At 40.2% G+C, this 19,809-nt stretch overlaps 1 protein-coding gene across 13 annotated transcripts in view; it reads right to left on the bottom strand.

Moving 5' to 3' along the window:
• The window catches only part of PTPRT (protein tyrosine phosphatase receptor type T), a 1,128,767-nt gene that overhangs the window by 228,215 nt on the left and 880,743 nt on the right, over positions 1-19,809 (bottom strand). For all 13 annotated transcript variants that reach the window (XM_032295649.1, XM_032295654.1, XM_032295655.1 and 10 more), the window contains exon 12: positions 16,968-17,241. In XM_032295649.1, the coding sequence (XP_032151540.1) occupies positions 16,968-17,241 (274 nt within the window). The remainder of the gene's footprint in view (positions 1-16,967; positions 17,242-19,809) is intronic.

Here is a 19,809-nt window from a genome sequence, read left to right as displayed (position 1 = left end):
TCCCTCTTCTAGGAATTTGCTCTTAAGACACACCTCCAACAATACAAAAATATATATGCACAAGTTCCTTTATGTAGCAATGTTTGCAATTGAAAGGTATTGGAAACAATATACCCAAACATGAGAGTGACCAAAAAAACTAAGATATAACCATATAATAGAGTACTGTGCAGCTGTAAAAAATAATAAGGAAGATCTTTATGAAATAACATGAAGTGATAACCAGGTATCTGTAGTATGTTACCTTTCCTAAAAGAAGAAGGGAAAATGAAACATACATTAACTTCATAATTTTTGCAAAAACAACAACAACAAATTAATGACACTGGTTTCCCACAGGGGATGGCAGAGGTGATGTAAAGGAAGTGATATGTGCTTTTCTGTATGCACTTATTTGTATAGTTAGGCTTTTGGAACTATGTTATAATGTTTTATACATTAAAATAAATCACTAAGAATGAGTAAAACGAACCTAAAATTAAAAACAAAGAGTCACAAATAAACCTAACTTTATTTCCAATAAATACATAACCATATCGTAGTAAAAGAAAAAATGTATAAACTAAGTAAGTTTTCAACACAATAGTTTGTATACATTTAGACTGAAGATAGAAAGAGCAGAAAATACATATTGAACTCTAGTTAGTGGGTTTGTTTTACTAAGTTTAGTGCTTCTGGAAATGCTTCCTGAGTATTCCATATTGAATAATAAGTAAATATATAAATAATAACGTAGTTAAGCTTCTCACTGTCAGAGAAGGGAATTACAAAAATGGGAAGAGTGAAGGTTGGAATAAACTCCTTGGTGTTGGACTAGAATTGGGGGTATCATGAACTTTGCCTGTTAAGATAGACAGATAAAGGCCAGGTGTGGTAGCTCACACCTATAATCCCAACACTTTGGAAGGCTGAGGTGGGCAGATCACCTGAGGTCAGGATTTGAAGACCAACCTGGCCAACACGGTGAAACCCCATTTCTACTAAAAATACAAAAATTAGCTGGGTGTGATGGCTGGTGGCTGTAATCCCAGCTACTCAGGAGGCCGAGGCAGGAGAATCACTTGAATCTGGGAGGCAGAGGTTGCAGTGAGCCAATATCACCATTGTGTTCCAGCCAGGGTGAATGGGCAAACTCCATCTCAAAAACAAAACAAAGCAAAGCAAAAAATGAAACACAGATAGATAGAACGATGGATAGACAGGTAGATGGGTAGATAGATAAAGAGCCTAGAATCAATGATACTCACTAACGATGAGGCCCACTCATCCCCAGATTTAAGTTTCTATAATAAGTACCATTCCCCATTTAAAGGAACCAGAGCTGGGGCAAAGAAAGCACAAGATTCTGTGTCAGAGAGAAAATAAGTTTTCAACAACTGATGAAGACATGTCAGGATGACAAAAGAAACATCTTGCAGGGGCTCACACTAGCTAATTCTGAGACGATTTGAGCATAAAAATAAATAATGATAGTAATGAAGTATAACCTACTGAATAAAAGAAAAATCTATAAATTTTTATCAGTATAAATAAATTAACACAATGAAAATAGGGGAGAAAGGAGAACTCATCCTCAGAATGGATGCCCACTAATAAATGCAAAATGAATGATAGAATTAGAAAATTATCATTTGGCAAACATCTTTGTAATAGTTGATTTCAACAAAAAATATCAGCAAATGCTAAAACAAAAGATGAAAGTTTGCTGAAGAACAAGATGCTTACATAGTCTAGAAATATTTCTGCACAAAATACTTACACATTACAAAAATGGTTGCTTTATAGTGGAGAAAAGCTTAATGGACAACACTTTAAGTAATCAAAGCTAATGTCACCAGTAACGGAACAAATTGCTATCATGTGCCACTTACTATGATACATTGAAAAGGAAGCAACATTACTTTTGTGATATTCCTGACAAAAAATTACATAACTTGAATCTAATCTTGAGGAAACTTCGGATAAACCCAACTTGCGGGACATTCTACAAAATAACTGGTCTGTAATTTTCAAGAGTCAAGGGCATGAAAATCAAGGCAAGACAGATACGAGGAATCTAAAGGGACCTGATAACTAAATACAACGTGTGACCTTGGATCAGTTTATTTATTTATTTATTTATTTTTTTATTTACTGAAAAGAATATGACTGAGACAATTGGCAAAACTGGGCCTAGCAGTATTATGTGAACATCAATTTCCTGGTAACTATATTGTAGTATGTTGGAAATTGCACTTTAAAGCATTTAGGAGTAAAGGAGTGATTTATAGAGATAGACCTACAGACAAAGAGACAGACGGGAAGGAGAGAACAGGAGAGGGAGAGAGAAAATGGGATGGTAAAGCAATTGTGGTAAACTGTTAGCAAGTAGGGAATCCACGTAGAGTGTTTATTAACATTCTTTACACTATTCTTGAAACTGTTCTGTGCATTTGAAATTACCTTGAAAAAAGGAGTTAGAAATACTTGGCGTAAGAAAGAGTAAGTTGGAACAAAAAAAACTGACGATGGGTTGATCATTGTTGAAGTTGAGTGATGGGCATATAGAGATCACTCTATTATCATCTTGGCTTTTGTGTGTTTTTTTCGCATTTTTAAAATTATCATACTTTAAGTTCTGCGGTACATGTCCAGAACATGCAGGTTTATTACATAGGTATATATGTGCCATGGTGGTTTGCTGCATCCATCCCTGTCATCTACTTTAGGTATTTCTCCTATGTTAGCCCTCCCCAGCTTCTGCTATCCCTCCCCTAACCCCCCCATCCCCCGACAGACCCTGGTGTGTGATGTTCCCCTCCCTCTGTCCATGTGTTCTCATTGTTCAATACCCACTTATGAGTGAGAACATGTGGTGTTTGGTTTTCTGCTCTTGTATCAGTTTGCTGAGAATGATGGTTTCCAGCATCATCCATGTCCTTGCAAAGGACATGAACTCATCCTTTTTAATGGCTGCATAGTATTCCATGGTGTATATGTGCCACATTTTTTTTTTTTTATCCAGTCTACATTTGATGGACATTTGGGTTGGTTCCAAGCCTTTGCTATTGTGAACAGTGCTGTAATAAACGTACACGCACAGGTGTCTTTATAGTTGGATGTTTTGTATGTGTGAAACATTTCTTAGCTAGCAACATGTGTTTTAAAGGCAAGAACAATACATGTTGAATATGCCATAAATAATCAATTTAGACATTCAAATTTTGTTTTTCCTTAGGTGAATGACATTGGGTAAATTCCTTAATTTTCTGACTTACAGCATTCTCATTTATAGAATGGAAGCAGCACCCTCTACACAAGTCTCTAAACAAAATTTTGTGAGCATAAGTGCCTTAAAGATGCAAATACATGTACATGACTTTATGATTCTAATACATTGACATTGAGGTTATAGCCAAGACAATTTTTTTTATTTTTGCTGTTTTCAACAAAATAAATGCCAAGTATTTTAACATGGCATAGAAAGCCCATCATTAATTGACATCTATCTCTCTCTGACCTTCATTCCATATCCTGGAACCCACACCACCATGTCTTCCCAAATGTATCAGGGAATCCCCAATTCTGGGGCTTCTACTCAGGTGCTTCCTTTGCAAAACACACCCTTTCCTCTGCCCTACTGTCTACTTGGAAAATATCCAATTCGCTTGTAATAATCCACTCGAATGTCACTTCTTCTACAAGACTTTTCCTAGGTACCTCCTCAACCCCTCTACCTCCAGGTTTATAGCTGAACACCAGATATTCTGCCACTGTGATTGCTGATAATTTATTGCCCACATTAGTCTTCATGGGTGTCGTCTCCACTGGATTGTGGGTTCGCTAAGGGCAGGAACTGATCTTAGTTATCTGTATTCCCAATTGACTCACAGCAAGCCCAGAATAAATAACTGGTGGGGTTTTTTTGTTTGCTTTTTTTGTTTGTTTTTTTGGTTTTTATCACCATCATTCATATCTCCTTACAGAGGAGCTCATGACCAATGAAGGCACAATTTTGCAAAATAAACAAATCAAATGGGGTGTGGGAGACTGGGTTTAAGCCATGGCTCTGATCTTGAGCAAATAACTTCCCCATACTGGACTTAAGTTTTCCTTTTTCTGCTGAAAGAAGAGAATTGGACAATCTACAAGCTCCTTTCCAATATTGCATTTTATACTTCCCATTCCTCAAAAATAGGACTCTGAGGCTGTGGGCTGGCTGTACAAACTATCCCCTAATTGAGAAGTTGGAAATGTAGTTCCTCTGCACCTCATGAAGAAGGGCTCAGATTTTCTATTAGGAGCTGGCAACGCCCTGATTTAAACCAATGCAAACCAGAGCAGTCCTTCATGCTTCCCTGCACAGTTCTTATCTGACCTTAATGATTCCTGCTCTCTGTAAGAGATCCATTGAGCTGTAATTACTAATTGATGTTTGTAAAGTCTTTGAAATTCTCAGGTGACAGATGTAATCAAAGGCCAATTTATTATGATAATTGTTATTAGTACAGCTCCTCATTATTTGTTGATGTTAATGGCAGGACCAGCAGGTGTTTCTAGATTGAGTGAGGGATTTAGGCTGGCCATGTTTGGTGGGAGGAAAAGAAAAGTATGGCTGCGTAAGGGATTTGGGATCCTGCTGGTTCTAGTCCAGCCATATTCCTCTATGAAGCCACCTTGTGGGACTAAGACCCAGCATGAAACAGAGCAGTAATTGCATAGGACTTTCGACTGAATTTTTACACACACAGATTCAAACCCAGCTCATTCTCTTGTTTCTGGAGTGTGCTTCAGCAAATCATAGCCTCTCACAGGCTTGGCTTGCTCTTGTGTTAAATGAGAATGCATATAGTGCCAATTTGCACTTGCTGTGATTTGAGAATCTGTTTCAGACAAGCAATCGTGGATGTGAGAAGAAGTTAGGACACTGTTGAGGTTGTCCAGGCAAAAGATGTTACTATCCAGGACTAAGATGGTGGCACTGGAGACGAGAAAAGTATATGGATTAGAGAGAACTTCAGTGTAGAACAAAGAGAACTTTGTGATAATTGAATATAGAAGGTGATGTGTAGTGGGAAACCCAGACGTTGCTGAGATAGGAAAGATGCACGAATAACTTTGAAGGAGATGAATGAATCATTGCCTTCTATTTCCATCAGTGTCTTGAACATATGGTTCATGTCAATCTCTTCAACTATGTACCCCAATACATTGCATTTATGGGTTTGCAAACTTGCGGGCCATGATGTGAAAGGTGAAACTTGATGAAAATTCAGCCTCTAGGTAGAATGGGACTGCAGAAGAATTGTCCCACTTTTCTACCTGCCTCTCTGTAAGTGCAACATTCCTAGCCTTCCTTGACATCTCAGTCCCTCTCTCTCCTTCATGCATCCAGTGTGTCGTCTAGTTGATATTTGCTCAGGGTGGCTGGAAAAATATTAAAGATATATCAGGAAAAGTTACAGATTAGTCTCAAACCTTTTGGAAGGCTGAAAGGTTTTAATGGGACAGGCTCAATGTGGCAGGTCCATTAAGTTAGGGAGAAGATAGGGACGATGCTTTCCCAGTTAAGTCTGTTTACCACACGTCCCTTTGTCTCTACTCTATGTAAACTTTGTGCTGGATGGTCCTCTTAGTGGGAAATCAAAGGGGAATTATCTGTTAATAGTGTTTACTCTGGGTCCGGAACCTAAAGCTTTCATCATTCGCATAACCACTCTTTTAACCATGTTAATTATCCACAGTGTGTTAACCTAGAGCCTCTGTTGTAAAATCTTGATGGAATAAATGTGTGGATGGACAGAGGGTCTTGGTTGATTGGTTGCATTTCACCCTCTGAAAGCAGCGAACGGCCATCCCTAGCCCACTGATACCACTGTAATGGTGTGAGAGTACATTCATTTGTCCATTGTTGAGTCAGGGTCTGTAGGCCAGACTTCTGCAGGTGGTGGTCGATGTCTCATCATCTGGCATCTCTGGAAACCCTGGACTAATTTTTTCCCCCTGATCCCACATCATGTTCATACTCTATTCAAATTTGATCCATGGGTTAAAAAACTCTTTGCCCCTATAGATTTTGCCTGTTATTTCCTTAGTGTGCCTCCATGCTCTATCCCATCTGTGATACTGTATGATACCTGTGATATCTAATAGCAACAGCTGACACTAATTGGATGTTCATTGCATGCCAAGCACTGTGATAAGTGTTTTTATGCATCTTATTATTTAATAGTTAGAAACATTCTTACAAAGTTGATACTGTGGTCATGTTTTCCAAAAGAGGGAGACACTCAGAGAGCCTAAGTCACTTGCCTAAGATCAAGTTGCTGGTCAGTGTCAGTCTATGCAATAGGAAAGACCCCATGCTAGGCATATTAATCAAAAATGCTGAGGGGAAACAAACTTGAAAATTCATTAATCTTAATAGCATTAATGCCATTTTATAGTGCAAGAAACAGAATCCTTGAGTGCAAATGTCTCCATTAACTTTTTATATTTTAACCTCAGACTATATAGGATTGATATAAAAGAGACTAATTGAGTGTTTGAGCAAAAATGTTCTTATGACATTGACCAGCATCAACTCAGGGCTTCTTATGCAAGGACATATGTGATAAATCACCTTTTTAGAGTCTTTCATGACAAAAATATATGCTTCCTTCAAGTAAGAGAAGATATGCAAATCTGCCACATGCACTTTTTTGCCTAGGATTCTAGGAAGCTCAGGAGATACGGATAGTGTACCCTTAAATTAACTACCTATACTAGGCCTCTGGTGCCATGATTACTCTTTATTCCACTATAAGATTCTTAGACTAATTTAAAATTTTTATTTACGTCCAGGCGCCATGGCTCATGCTTGTAATCCCAGCACTTTGGAAGGCCAAGGCAGGCAGACAGCTTCAGGTCCGCAGTTCAAGACCAGCCTGGCCAACATGGTGAAAACCCGTCTCTACTAAAAATACAAAAATTAGCCAGGCATGGCGGTGCATGCCTGCAGCTACTTGGGAGGCTGAGATAGGGGAATCGCTTGAACCTGAGAGAAGGAGGCTGCAGTGAGCTGAGATCATGCCGCTGCACTCCAGCCTGGGTGACAGAGTACGACTCTGTCTCAAAAAATTAAAAAAGAAATTTAAATTTAATTGAACATGTATATATACATGGTCTTATATATACACATGCATCTATATATACACATGCTAAAATATTTGTGTGTACGTACATATACTGAACACTTGATCTATATTTAAATTTCATAAAATTTACAGTTAAAAATTTAGATTCACATACCCAAGTGTTTCCAAAGATACTTTAAAATTTTCCAATAAATGAATTGAGTATCAGTTTTAACTCTATATGTGTGTGTGTGTGTGTGTGTGTGTGTGTGTGTGTGTGTGTGTGTTGGCAACTATACCTTTATTTGAATGGTCTTTAGGGGTTTGCAAAGAATCATCACACCTACCATTTACTTATTACAAAGGTCCCAGTGAGCTTGAAGGGCACATCTCCTCCTATTTGACAGAGGGAAAACTGAGGTTTAGCAGGCACGTATTCAGTCCCTGGAGCTGAGAAATGGAAGAGCCTGTTCTTAAACTCATGGATACAATTTCCAAATTCAGAAATGTCTCCACTTTTTCACCATTTGAGAGCAATCAGTCCAAGCTGCATCGGGTTCCCTACTTTGTAGGGGCCTGATGGAGGCAGTGACTCTGCTATATGGAAACTTAGGCTGCTATTTCCACGAGCTTTGTTGGGACTGGAGTCTGGAGCGTTTATCCCTGAAGGCCCAGGCTGACAAGATTATCAGCTGTCAACATTTGGGTAACCTTCATCTCCCTTTCCAAATGAATTAAAATATATTTGCACGGGAAGGAATGTTCTTGCTCCCTCAGGTCTCATACCATGATAATAAAATCTGTAGAAACTGTAAGTGAATGAAAAAATAAATTAGCAACCTGGGAGAGCTCATCTTGGTATCTGTACAAGGTGACACTCAGGGAATTTCTATCTTACCTGAGGAGAGAACTCTGGCCCCAACAGAGCTCCAGCAGGGGTTTAGTTTTAAGGCTCAAATGATGGAATGGAGGCCCAAAAGAAGAGAGGTCCAAATGAATAAATGAGCCCCAGGAGATGGAGTCCACTGAGGAGTGGGAAGGAGTTCCAGGCAGATAAATGGGGCATGGAACCTAGGCTCTAGTGACAGACAAGAATTGTGAGTTGATGTTTACCAGATAGAGATTTTCCTAAGGAGTAACATAAAGGTTGTGATGATAATCCTGGAATCAAAGTGTCTAGTTCAGTCTTCCTCTCCACTTCAACAGGGCTCTGCAGAGCTAATACAAGCCAGAAATCGATTCCTGATAGAGACTACAGTGATAAGTCAGCAAATGGTTACGTGGGGGCATTTGGGTCACAGCTTTCTGTTGCCTTGGCTCAGCTACCAGTGGTGGGTACAGATCTAAGGTTTGCTGAGATAGGGAAGCACTGCAAGACCATTGCTTTTCAGGGCAGAACAGCAGCACATGGCGTTTCAGACATTTCTTTACCATTCCTCCACTGAGGTAAAGGGGAAAAGCTGTTACTAAAATCCCTCCTTCAGTGTGAAGTAACTGAGACTCCATGGGATTCCAGAGGGCTTCTGGGTGTTCGTTCATCTACTGACAAGAATGTAGTCACTTTGTGAGACCAATCAAGAAAGTAGCATAGGTGAAGGCACCTTGCTTAGTGTCTGAGACACAGCAGGTGCTTGATCAATTGAAATTCCTCAGGATTTGTGGAACTGCCTATGTGCTTTGGGAGGGGCTCAATCAATTGAAATTCCTCAGGATTTGTGGTAGGAACTGCCCATGTGCTTTGGGAGGGAGTCTGGGTATTGTGAGAATATAAAGGGGAGGCTTAGTCATCATGGAAAAGTGTGATAGTCATTGGGGAAGTTCTCAAATATTCCAGCTCTCCTAGCCACATAGAAGGCACTGCCTTATTCTTTTTGAAATTAAGCATGGCCATGTAGTTAGACGTGGCCAGTGGAATGTGAAAATGCCATGTACCATTTTGTGTGGAAACTTTCAGAGCCACTGCTGGATTTGCCACATTTTTCTTTTTCTGACTTGCTGCTGGTGTTAAGATGGACTTTCTGTTACCCTGAGTCTCTGAGCGACCCATTTTAAATACATAGCAGAAGTGATCCACTGAGATTGTGTTGTTATTTATTACTACAGAATAATTTAGTATGCCTAACCAGTATAGCAGTTTTTAAACAAACTTACTGATGGGGTGTCCAAGACCCAAACTGCCATGTGATCTCCTGATGATCTTAACTTGTACCATCTAAAGCCTGGATCTCCTACACCTTCTCATTCCATATCTATCTAAAGTTTTCACATGTGACATGTGAACAGTCACTGAACAAGAGAATTAGGGAATGGGGTGGAAAGGGCAATATCATACCCAAAAGATAAGATCAATTGTGCTAAAAGACTCAACAGGAACAGATATCTGGCTGGAAACTGTCAGAGACATTGGAACCAGAGCAACTCTGTCTTGAATAGGGGCTGGTTAAAATAAGGCTGAGACCTACTGGGCTGCATTCCCAGGAGGTTAGGCATTCTAAGTCATAGGAAGAAACAGGAGGTTGGCATGAGATACAGGTCATAAAGACCTTGCTGATAAAACAGGTTGCAGTAAAGAAGCCAACTGAATCCCACCGAAAGAAAGATGGCGACAAGAGTGACCGCTGGTCATTCTCACTGTTCATTGTATGCTAATTATAATAGCATGCTAAAAGACACTCCCACCAGCATTATGACAGTCTACAAGGGCAATGGCAACACGAGGAAGTTATTTTATGTGGTCTGAAATGGGAGAGGAACCCTCAGTCCTGGGAATTGTCCACCCCTTTCCCAGAAAACTCATGAATAATCCACCCCTTGTTTAGCATATAATCAAGAAATAACCACAGAAATGGCCAACCAGCAGCTCACAGTGCTGCTCTGCTTATGGAGTAGCCATTCTTTTATTCCTTGACTTTCCTAATGAACTTGCTTCCACTTTACTCCATGGACTCGCCTCAAATTATTTTTTGCACAAGACTCAAGAATCCTCTCTTGGGGTCTGGATCCAGACCCCTTTCCCATAACAAAACAATGTATGAGAAGTTAAACTAAGAGGAATACGGCCTAAGGTGAGTCACAGGTGCGACAAGGCAGTCAACAGCTAGGACACAGACACAAGTCCTAAAGTCCTCCAGAGTGAGGTAGGTGTATGCCTCCACGTGGAGTTTATATGCCAGGTAAGGGTGCTCCAACCCTCTTCTCCCTCAGAAGTGGAGCCTCTGGAAAGTAGCCAAAAGAAAAACAACAAATAGCACAACTATAATGGTATAAGGTACTTCAATATACACTGTCTCATTTACTCTGTCCTGATTTTTTTGAGGTAGACCATTAATCACATTCTCCATCTTGAGATGCTAAGTAAACTGTTGAAACTCACATAGTTGAGAGCAGCCAAAATTCAAAGCCAAGTCTGTCTGATGCTCAACATGCAGCTCTTTCCACTCCACCATGCCACAGAAAACCCTTCCATGTGCAACCATTTCTTTAACAGTGGTTGGATGCAACTGAACATAATGTCTCCCAATTCATTCAGAGACACAGAATTTTCCCTGACCTAGCTCTACCTAGATAATCCCAACTATTATAACATGATTATACTGCTAGCATTGTGACCAATTCCACACAGCATCTGGCTTCCAACTGCTCTCAAGAGGCAACTGAGTTCAAGAACTGGAGGAGGAAGTAAGAGAAAGAGAACAATCACCCTGCTACTTCCCACTTCTCTTATTTAACTTAGCATTTGGCAGAGGCATCATCCAGGTTAAATGTACCCCTACATGATGAAAAGGATATGACAAGAGACGAGTTTTATCCTCTGCAAAAATAGAACATGCGTAACAGCACTGCCCAACAAAAGGTGGCTTCTGATGGATATTTGCATGAGTTTTTCACACTTGTTTTGCATCCAACCGTTAATTATGGTCCCTTCAACTTCACAATTATGGCTAATGGTGGTGAGGATGCAGAGAACAGTAGATTCAGCAGACCTCATTCTGGGAAGAGTGTGACAGAAACAATGCGGAACTGCACTCACCCGCTGTTTACAACTGAGACAGCTACCCTGGGTACCATTTGGAGGATTTGGAGGAAATCAAGGCTGCCTAGGAGCCTGGAGCTTGGGAAATGAGACATCTGGGGGAAAAAAAATCTTACTACTATGATGGAAAAAAGGGTCCTTTAGGACTCTTCTGTCTATGGTGAAATGGCTCAAACCACATCTCTCATTCTATACTGAATGAAAATTCAGACTGTACTGACACTTACTAGGTGATTTCATTATTCAAGATCCTTTTCTTAGTTAATCCTCAGAAAGATTTTGTGAAGTATATATTACTATTTCAATGTATAAGTTGAGGCTCATTGACAACAAGAAACAATTCATAGTCTCATTCATTCATTCATCCATCAAATGATTATTAGGTGTCTATTATGTGTTAAATATTACACTCAGCATGGAAGATATAACAGCCAACAAACCAAAAAACCCAAACTAACAAACCACAATTTATTACCCTCGGAGCCCTCAGCATAAGGTGGGAGGCATGCAGCACCCAACAACATGTGCAATTAAAAAATATATATCCAGCGTAATATAGAAAAACAGTGGGTAAACATATGAGTGAGTGCTGCTGGGCGGTTCTTAGGTAATGTGGTTAGAACGTTCTCTGGAGATGTGAGATTGAAACTGAGGCCTGAAAATGAGAAGATGCTAGTTCTGCCAACAATGACGAAAAGATAGGTGTAGGTAAAATACACCCTGAATTAAGGCCCCAAAGTGAAAAACATGGTGTAATGTTCAAGAAATAATGTCCTAGGAAAGGTTCAAGGCAGGAGGCATAGTTACAATCTAGCAGGCATGTCCAAACCACAGCTGAAGAACAGTGGTAGGTTCTGGGCAACTCTTTTTGGGAGAACATGGTGGGAAAAAGGAGACTTTAAGATAAAAGGGTAAGTAGGATGAAGGATATTCAGAAATTACGCCATGTGCAAAATAAAAGAATAGCACGTTAATTATCAATGAGAAATAACTTGAGTGGCCAGAGGAGGGTAGCTGGTAATGTCATATTTTCTCTAAAAGGCTAACATAGGAAAGAAAGATTTGATTTGTTCAAATCAATACAAGTGGCTACAAAGGGAGAGTCAAGGAGACAGAATTTGCCTTTATACGGGAAAAAAGTCTCAATAATTTTACCTGCTCCACAAAGGAATCAACTCCCTTTCACTCCAGCAATTTGCAGTGATCAAGCTGAAGCAATATAATGTCTTGCTAAGAAGGCTTTATTGGAGATTTTTTTTTTTGGCTTCTAGCATAGGCTAGCTGACACTTCAAAGTCCATCCTGCTCTACAACACTATAGATCTATAATATTGCTGTATCCCAAAACAAATGGTTACAGCGTGGTCTAATTCATAAGAAACAGGTGCTATGAATGAGGCATCAAGGACAGTGTGCCAGGACAAATGGGACTACTCTTGTTATCTGTAACAAGGCATCAATGGTTGGTCAATGTGAGATTACTAATTGGAAGAAAATTCCCAACCCAAGTGCCTGTGAACAACTCACACTTCATGAAAATGCCTGCAAGAACTCTGAGCACCATGTCTTATAATGAACGCCACACTTGAACTCTCCATGGTGTTCACAGGGCTGGATTAAAACACTCCGTATGCACAGACCACCAAAGAGTCTACAAAATGTCTTTATCCTCATGTTAATTATAGTCAATATTTAATGACTGACTTCCACATTCCTAATGTGAAACCTAAGGATTCATTATTTGATACATGATTTCACTTATTTATTTATGTTCTCTCCCCCACTTAGAATGAAAACACAATGAGATCAGGTATCTCTGCTTGACTCATTCCTGCATTCTCAGCACTCAGAATAAGGCCTTTTTTGACATATTGCACCTGCTTGATAGATGTTTCCTTAATCTATTATATCTAATTCTTTTAATAGTTTACTGAAAGACACACATCTCCTAGGGTTTTGTATGTAGGCAGTGTGGTGGTAAAGGCTGAATTCATAGCCACTCTGTTAGGCTGACAAACCATCCTTAACTTCCATAGAACAAAGATGTCCAGATCCCAGAATTTTCCTACCCTGTCCTGACTAAAGCATGCAGGTAGGGTAGGGAGCAATGAAATTTGCTTATAGTAAATTATTCCACCTGGCTTACAATCATCCTGCCACAAATGCCCATTGCTGCTTTCCTTTCAATTGTTTTAGTTTAATAAACTTTATCTTACCCTTTGTCTTTAATCTTCTAGTGATACAGATAAGGCTAATTCTAATTTTGTTTGACCTGTTTTTTTTTTTTTTTTCTTTCACAATGGAGCAAAACAACACTTTTTTTTCCCCCACATCAAATCTAGTACTTTCATCTTCAGGCTTGTTTTATAGTTCTGATTTTCATGTTTATAGTTTTCTTAATTTTCTCCAATTTTCTTTGTTGACTGTTTTTTCTCAGATCTTTGAGTATAGATCAGAGAGTTGACTTTATGTTTAAAAGAATGATACTTTTAAATATTTGCAGTATCAGAAATAACACAGTAGTTATACATTCCCTCTTGTCTAACATGAGAAAATGAGCAGATTTTTATTTACATTCATCCATCTTCCAACTCTGTCTTAGTTTTTGTTGACAAAATAGTGAATTACAGATCCAGATTGGAACCGTTAACTTTTTGCATTACGCTTCTTTGCCTCAAGTAGTTATGTTTTACATTAACCTTCCCTTTGGTAACATAGTTAGAGCCATTATTGAGCATTAATGCTATGTTTAATTAGTTTTATGCTCACTGTGGGTCTTCTTATTCTACATTTCTCAATTCTTGATTTCTTTATTTTGATTCATTGCTCTGTCAATTGCTCTGTGAATGATTTATAAGAAGCAGGGAATGTGGCAGTCCCTGGATCCTAACAATGTCTTTCTGATGTATTTGCACAAGAACAACAACTTGGCTGATAAGGAATTTGTGGGTTAAAACACTTTCTCCTCAAAAAAACCTGCAGGCTTAGCATCATTGTCTGCTGCCCTTTATGATATGGAAAAATCTGAGAGGGACCAGGCAGAGATTTGTTAGGCTGAGGATGGCTGTTCTGCTTCTATGACCCTTTCACCCAACTCTTTTCAGTAAAATGTAATACTAAAGACAGTCTTTGGAAACTGTATAGTTTTTCCTTTGCCAGAAAAATACAGCCTCCTGAGTACCCAGCCCCAACTGCTTTTCCTTTCTCTATTCCTGTGAGGTCAACTGTACCCACACGTGGCATAAGCACTCACCCAGTTCCATTCCTGTCTGTTTTGTTACTGGGAATCTTAGTTCCAGCAAGAGCACATATGCATGCTGTGGAGGAAAAGGCACAGGCAATTAAATGGCCTTGTTCAACTCTGAAGCAGTGTCAAAACTGCTTCTGAGATGAGACAGTTTCAGAGTCAGAAACTTTTTTTTTTCCTCTATGGGAAATCCCTGTGTCTTGAAGAAGGAGGTCTCCGATGTGATGTTTGCGGAGCAAAACTGTCGGAGGCATCTGAACCTGAACAACTCCCTCTTAAATAGGAGCTAGGTAAAATGAGGCTGAGACCTACTGGGCTGCATTCCCAGGCAGTTAAGGCATTCTAACTCACAGGATGAGATAGGAAGTCGGTACAAGATACAGCCATAAAGACCTTGCTGATAAAACAGCCTGCAGTAAAGAAGCTGGCTAAAACCCACCAAACCTAAGATGGCCATGAGAGTGACCTCCGGTAGACCTCACTGCTACACTCCCCCCAGCATCATGACAGTTTACAAATGCCGTAGCAACATCAGGAAGTTACCCTATATGGTCTAAAAAGGGGGAGGCATGAATAATGCAACCCTTGTTTAGCATATCAAGAAATAACCATAAAAATGGGCAACCAGCAGTCCTTAGGTCTGCTCTGTCTATGGAGTAGCTATTCTTTTTTCCTTTACTGTCTTAATAAAATTGCTTTCACTTTACTCTATGGACTTACCCTGAATTCTTTCTTGTATGAGATCTAAGAACCGTCTCTTGGGGTCTGGACTGGGACCGCTTTCCTGCAACAAAACCTCTGTGGTTGGCTCAGGACCAACCACCCCTCTGATGAGGAAATTGCTTTTGATGTGCATTTGCTAGTGTCCTGGGTTCCATAGATATGTTCTATTTCTAGATTTCATAAGTATATTAGTAGGAAGAATAAAGTGAAGCTACTTCTTTCTCTTCCTAGCACGAAAACTCAACCACACCTTTTGACATGTGCCAAGAGCAGGGAAGGCCACACCTTCTTAGAGTTGTGCTGAACCGACAAACTGGCCAGCGTGGGATGCTGAGAACCGAGAACAAGATGAGCCCCAGACGCTTCTGCCAATTTTTACGTCTTCCTGCTCAATACATCCTAGTGCTTCATGCAGCAGGAAGACCAGATGGACAGGTGGAAGGCAGTCTGGCAGCTTCTCTTTGTAGTCTTATGCTCTCTGTGAGGAGTGTTGCTTGAACCAGTAATAAATGCAGAACTGAAATACCACAGTGGAATTTAAATGGGTATGTGGACATTCTAAATGTTAATTAGTTCCTCAATCCAGGTTTCTCACCAAGCAATGACTGCCATTGACAGACTAAACGCTCTATCCTGGCCACCCAGCACCTGCAGGCTGTTCCCCACAGACTCCACTGAATCTTGCTTCTGTCTCAGGCTTCCCTTCCCCAGCAAGCTTCTCAGTTCTTCATGTTATACACTGCATAACATGGCATATGACAGCTTCCCTTACATGTCTATAAGCCCTTGCAGGGCACATACTACATAACCTTACTGTGAACTGGAGGACTTAGCATTTGTCAGTGTTTGCTAGATGTTTGTTAAAAGAAATATGCCCACTTGGATGGAAAATACAAACTCACATAATAAAAGAGACTAAAGATATTTAGCTTGCAGGAAAGAGGATCATAAGAGCATGTTTGTATAAAGAAGAAAAGGGCGTTAGAAAAGATCTTATGTAACTGAAGGGCTATAAACCAAGAAGGTGGTTGCATTGGTTCTGTAGGATCCTAAGCGTCTGAATCAAGAACAATAAGTACCAACTTCAACAGAAAATATTTCAGTAAGTATGCTGGAAAGCCTCCTTAGAGACACAGCCCACTCCCTAATCTAGAAAACAGCAAAGCTACCTCAGAGATAAGTGAGTTCTCTGTCATTGGAAGTATTCCAGAATAAGCACTAACGCCAGTTAATTGGTGTTGTGATATTGATAAAACCATTTTTGTGTGTGTTTGGGGTTGTTGAATGACTTTTGATATCCTTTCCAGCCCTATGGTTTTCTAGTATTATGACTGGCGCCAATCCTTGACCAAAGAAATATTTGACACAATGGTTACCTTGTCTTTGGAGAAAAATTATTTTCTAACGTGACCAATGGCAATGATAAAGTGGGTATTAATCACGGATCAACTAAACCACGCTTAGTGCCTTCCCAGATAATAAACTGATAGATATTATTATTACATATGAAGACATTAAGCTCAGAGAGGTCATGTAATTTCCTCAAGTAAAGCATCATCTCTATACTCTAGTACAAAAGTGTACAAAGGTTTTCCATAAAAGGTCATATAATAAATATCTTAGGCTTTGTGGGGAATATAGTCTCAGTTATAACTGTTCAACTTTACTGTTAAGCATCAAAACAGCCATAGACAGTACATAAATAAACAGGCATAGCTGCATTTTTTTTTTTTTAATTTAAAGGCATGAGGTAGGATTTGGTCCCTGGGCCTTAGTTTTTCAACCTCTGCTCTAGGGCCCTGCTGACTTATCATTCGAGAATGAGAAAATGCAAACAAGGTGAGGAATGGCCTCCATGTGGCCATACTTACTCCGTTGGCTTTGCTGAGTGCCTGGAAGTAGATGCTGTAGCTTTTCAGGGGAGAGAGGGGAGGGTTCCAGTAGCCATTGTATGTCTTATTGTCACCTACTGTAAATGGCTGGGTGACAGGCAGGTTGGCAGGCTTCAACTCAGCAGCAAAGTAGTGTAGAGAATCGAGGCTGGAGGCATTCCGATAGCTCACAGGCACCGAAAAGCACTCAATAATGTCAGCTGCCCTCCGTGACTTCTGAAGTCGCTCCTCCTTGACAACCAGCTGATAAACACTGGACAGGAAAGGGGAGAAGTAGATGGATCAGCAACACTCTGGAAGAATGAGCTTGTTAGTTCTCGTGATGTCAACCCAACTTCTATATGGAAACATTGTTTCTGTCTACCACAAAACTTTAGTCCAGAGCTTCAGATTTCCAAACGTACAATATTATAGAACTTTATCTCCACTTAGCTGTCTCAAAGCCAGCTCACACTGGACCTATCTAAACTCCACTCAGCCCCAACCCCTACAAACCTGTCTGCTCCTCCATCTACAAACCTGTCTGCTCCTCCTTCTACATTTCTTTTCTTAGTAAATGGTAGCACTGTCGGACAAGTGGCCAAAACTTGAATCATCCTCATGAGTGCTCATCCTCAGTTCTAACTCCTTAGTTCTCATTCCTCATCTCTAATCAAGTCTGTTGATTTGACTTCTGTAGGTTTGCATCTGCCCCACCTCTCTTTTCTCCTTCCACTGATAATGCCTAGGTTGGGTTCTTTCCCACCTATCCAGATTCAACTAGTCTCTTTGCCTCTAATGCACGTGATTTATGAATCAGCCATCCTAATCATATACGTCCCAGTCATGCAGCACTTTCCCTCTTCAAACACTTCCATAGGCCTTCCATTGTCCAAATTATACAATCTAAACTCTTCATCTTGGCATTTGAAGCCCTCTGTGCCTGTCTTCTGTCTTCTGATTAGAAGGTCTTCTCCTGGTGTTCCCATCTTCCAGCCACTCCAGACCCCATGCTATTGCACAGACATCTTTTGGATCTCACCTCATGCCATTACTGACTTATGCTTCCTCTAACTGCAGTGCCCTGCATCCTGGCCACTTCCGTTTTCCTCCAAAGGCTGAGCACGCCTTTCACTTCCCTATAAAGCCTGTCCAGATATGTCCAGTCTGGATGAATTATCTCCCTCTGTAGTTCCCCTAGAGCTCACCTAATCTCCATCTGCTTTGTTTTCCAATAGCATGAGATGGGACTACTCTTTCGCTGGCTGGATTGTGACCTTTTACAAACTAGGCACTGTGGTTTACCTATCTGTGCATCATTCTCCACCCCCGCCCCACACTGCCCAGCAGGATGCCTGCCACCCAACAAGTGATCAATGAATGCTTGTTCAAACGAATTACATTGGATTGAATTAAAACCGAAAGCAATCATGAAGCCAAATCTGATTGGATGCAGAAACCCTAATCAGATAAACAGTGATTGCCCTGAGTTCCTGCCTAGTAATCTAATATTGTTGCCTTCAACTTAGAAGGATGTAAGAATATGCTAGTGTGTGAATAGAGATGACTGATCCTTTATTGAATATTAAGTGATATCCAATGTTAGACTCTCTTTGTACGATTATTTTAAAGTTTGTAAGTTGGATAACATTGTTCAATTTCTTTGAATGCCCCACAGTTTATATTTCTCTTGAATAGATGTTTTTCTTTTAGAAGAGCTTTATTGCACAGATCTTTGGGACTCATGATCTAAAACAAAAGATCAATTGCCCTAAGAGTGCCCACAAGAGACTTCTGTGAATTAATGAGGTGGTTGCGGGGGGGGGGGGGGGGGGGCCCAAACCAATCATTTAAACGGGGCATAGTGAACCAGCACGTGCTTTATAAAAATGAAATACATTGCAGGCTACCATCCTTCAATCAGACTATCCATCTAAAGACACTTAAGGCGTACAGCTTGGGAAATGACAGAGACACAGGACTATTTCATTAAGAAAAAGAGGCTATGGAGAGCTGCCCTAAGAAAATGTGACACATTCAATATGACAAGTTTTCACCTGAATTTTCTCGAGCATGGGAATTTTCACGCATGCAAAAAGGAAGGGATGGGCATATGAGTATATGCCACACTTAGATGAGTGCAGGTAAGCAGCAGCTCAATGACCGTGCCTGCTATAGTATGTACACATCCGAGCAAGAACCTGACAATTCAGAGTGCATGTGAGTGACATGTGAGTGGATTTGGCCAGTCTCAAAACATGCACACCACATCTGAAGGTGCACGATTTCCAAGTGAGGATCTGTATTACCCGGGCATCTAACTCCAAATGAGTGAACATAACATTCAGATGAATGTGGCTAACCTGAGTGTTTAGACTTCTAAATAAGTGTGTGCAACATCTGAGAATGTTTTCACATCCCCAAGTGTGTGTGGGTGTGTACCATCTATGTATGTTCATAATGCCTGTTGAAGTCAATAAATCTTCAAATTATGATTTCAATAAACATTTCCTCCTAAACTCCGGGGTCCTTCTCAATTGTACAATTCCAGTGTTTATCAGTACAGCTAAGCTCAAAGCAGTCAATGAAAAATAGCACAAGGACCTAACCCAAACCTAGAGGTTGCAGGACAGAAGTGGAGGGGTGCTTGTAACAGAGTTTTCAGGACCTGCGCTGCTTTATATATAACAATATATTCAGGTAAATTTTTGAATTTGGCTTGAATGCTAATAGTGGCTCAACCAGTTGAGGGACCATTACTTGTGAGACTCTGATCTGTGAGGGAAAGGGCAAAAGCAAAAGAATGACTTCATGAAGCAGACAGCTTCCTGGGCTCTCCTGC

Source organism: Sapajus apella, unplaced genomic scaffold (assembly GCF_009761245.1).
Source record: "Sapajus apella isolate SASKATOON/1434 unplaced genomic scaffold, GSC_monkey_1.0 scaffold33, whole genome shotgun sequence".
NCBI lineage: Eukaryota > Metazoa > Chordata > Mammalia > Primates > Cebidae > Sapajus > Sapajus apella.
Note: the sequence above shows the minus strand (reverse complement) of the source record. Positions and strands in the feature narration are given on the sequence as shown.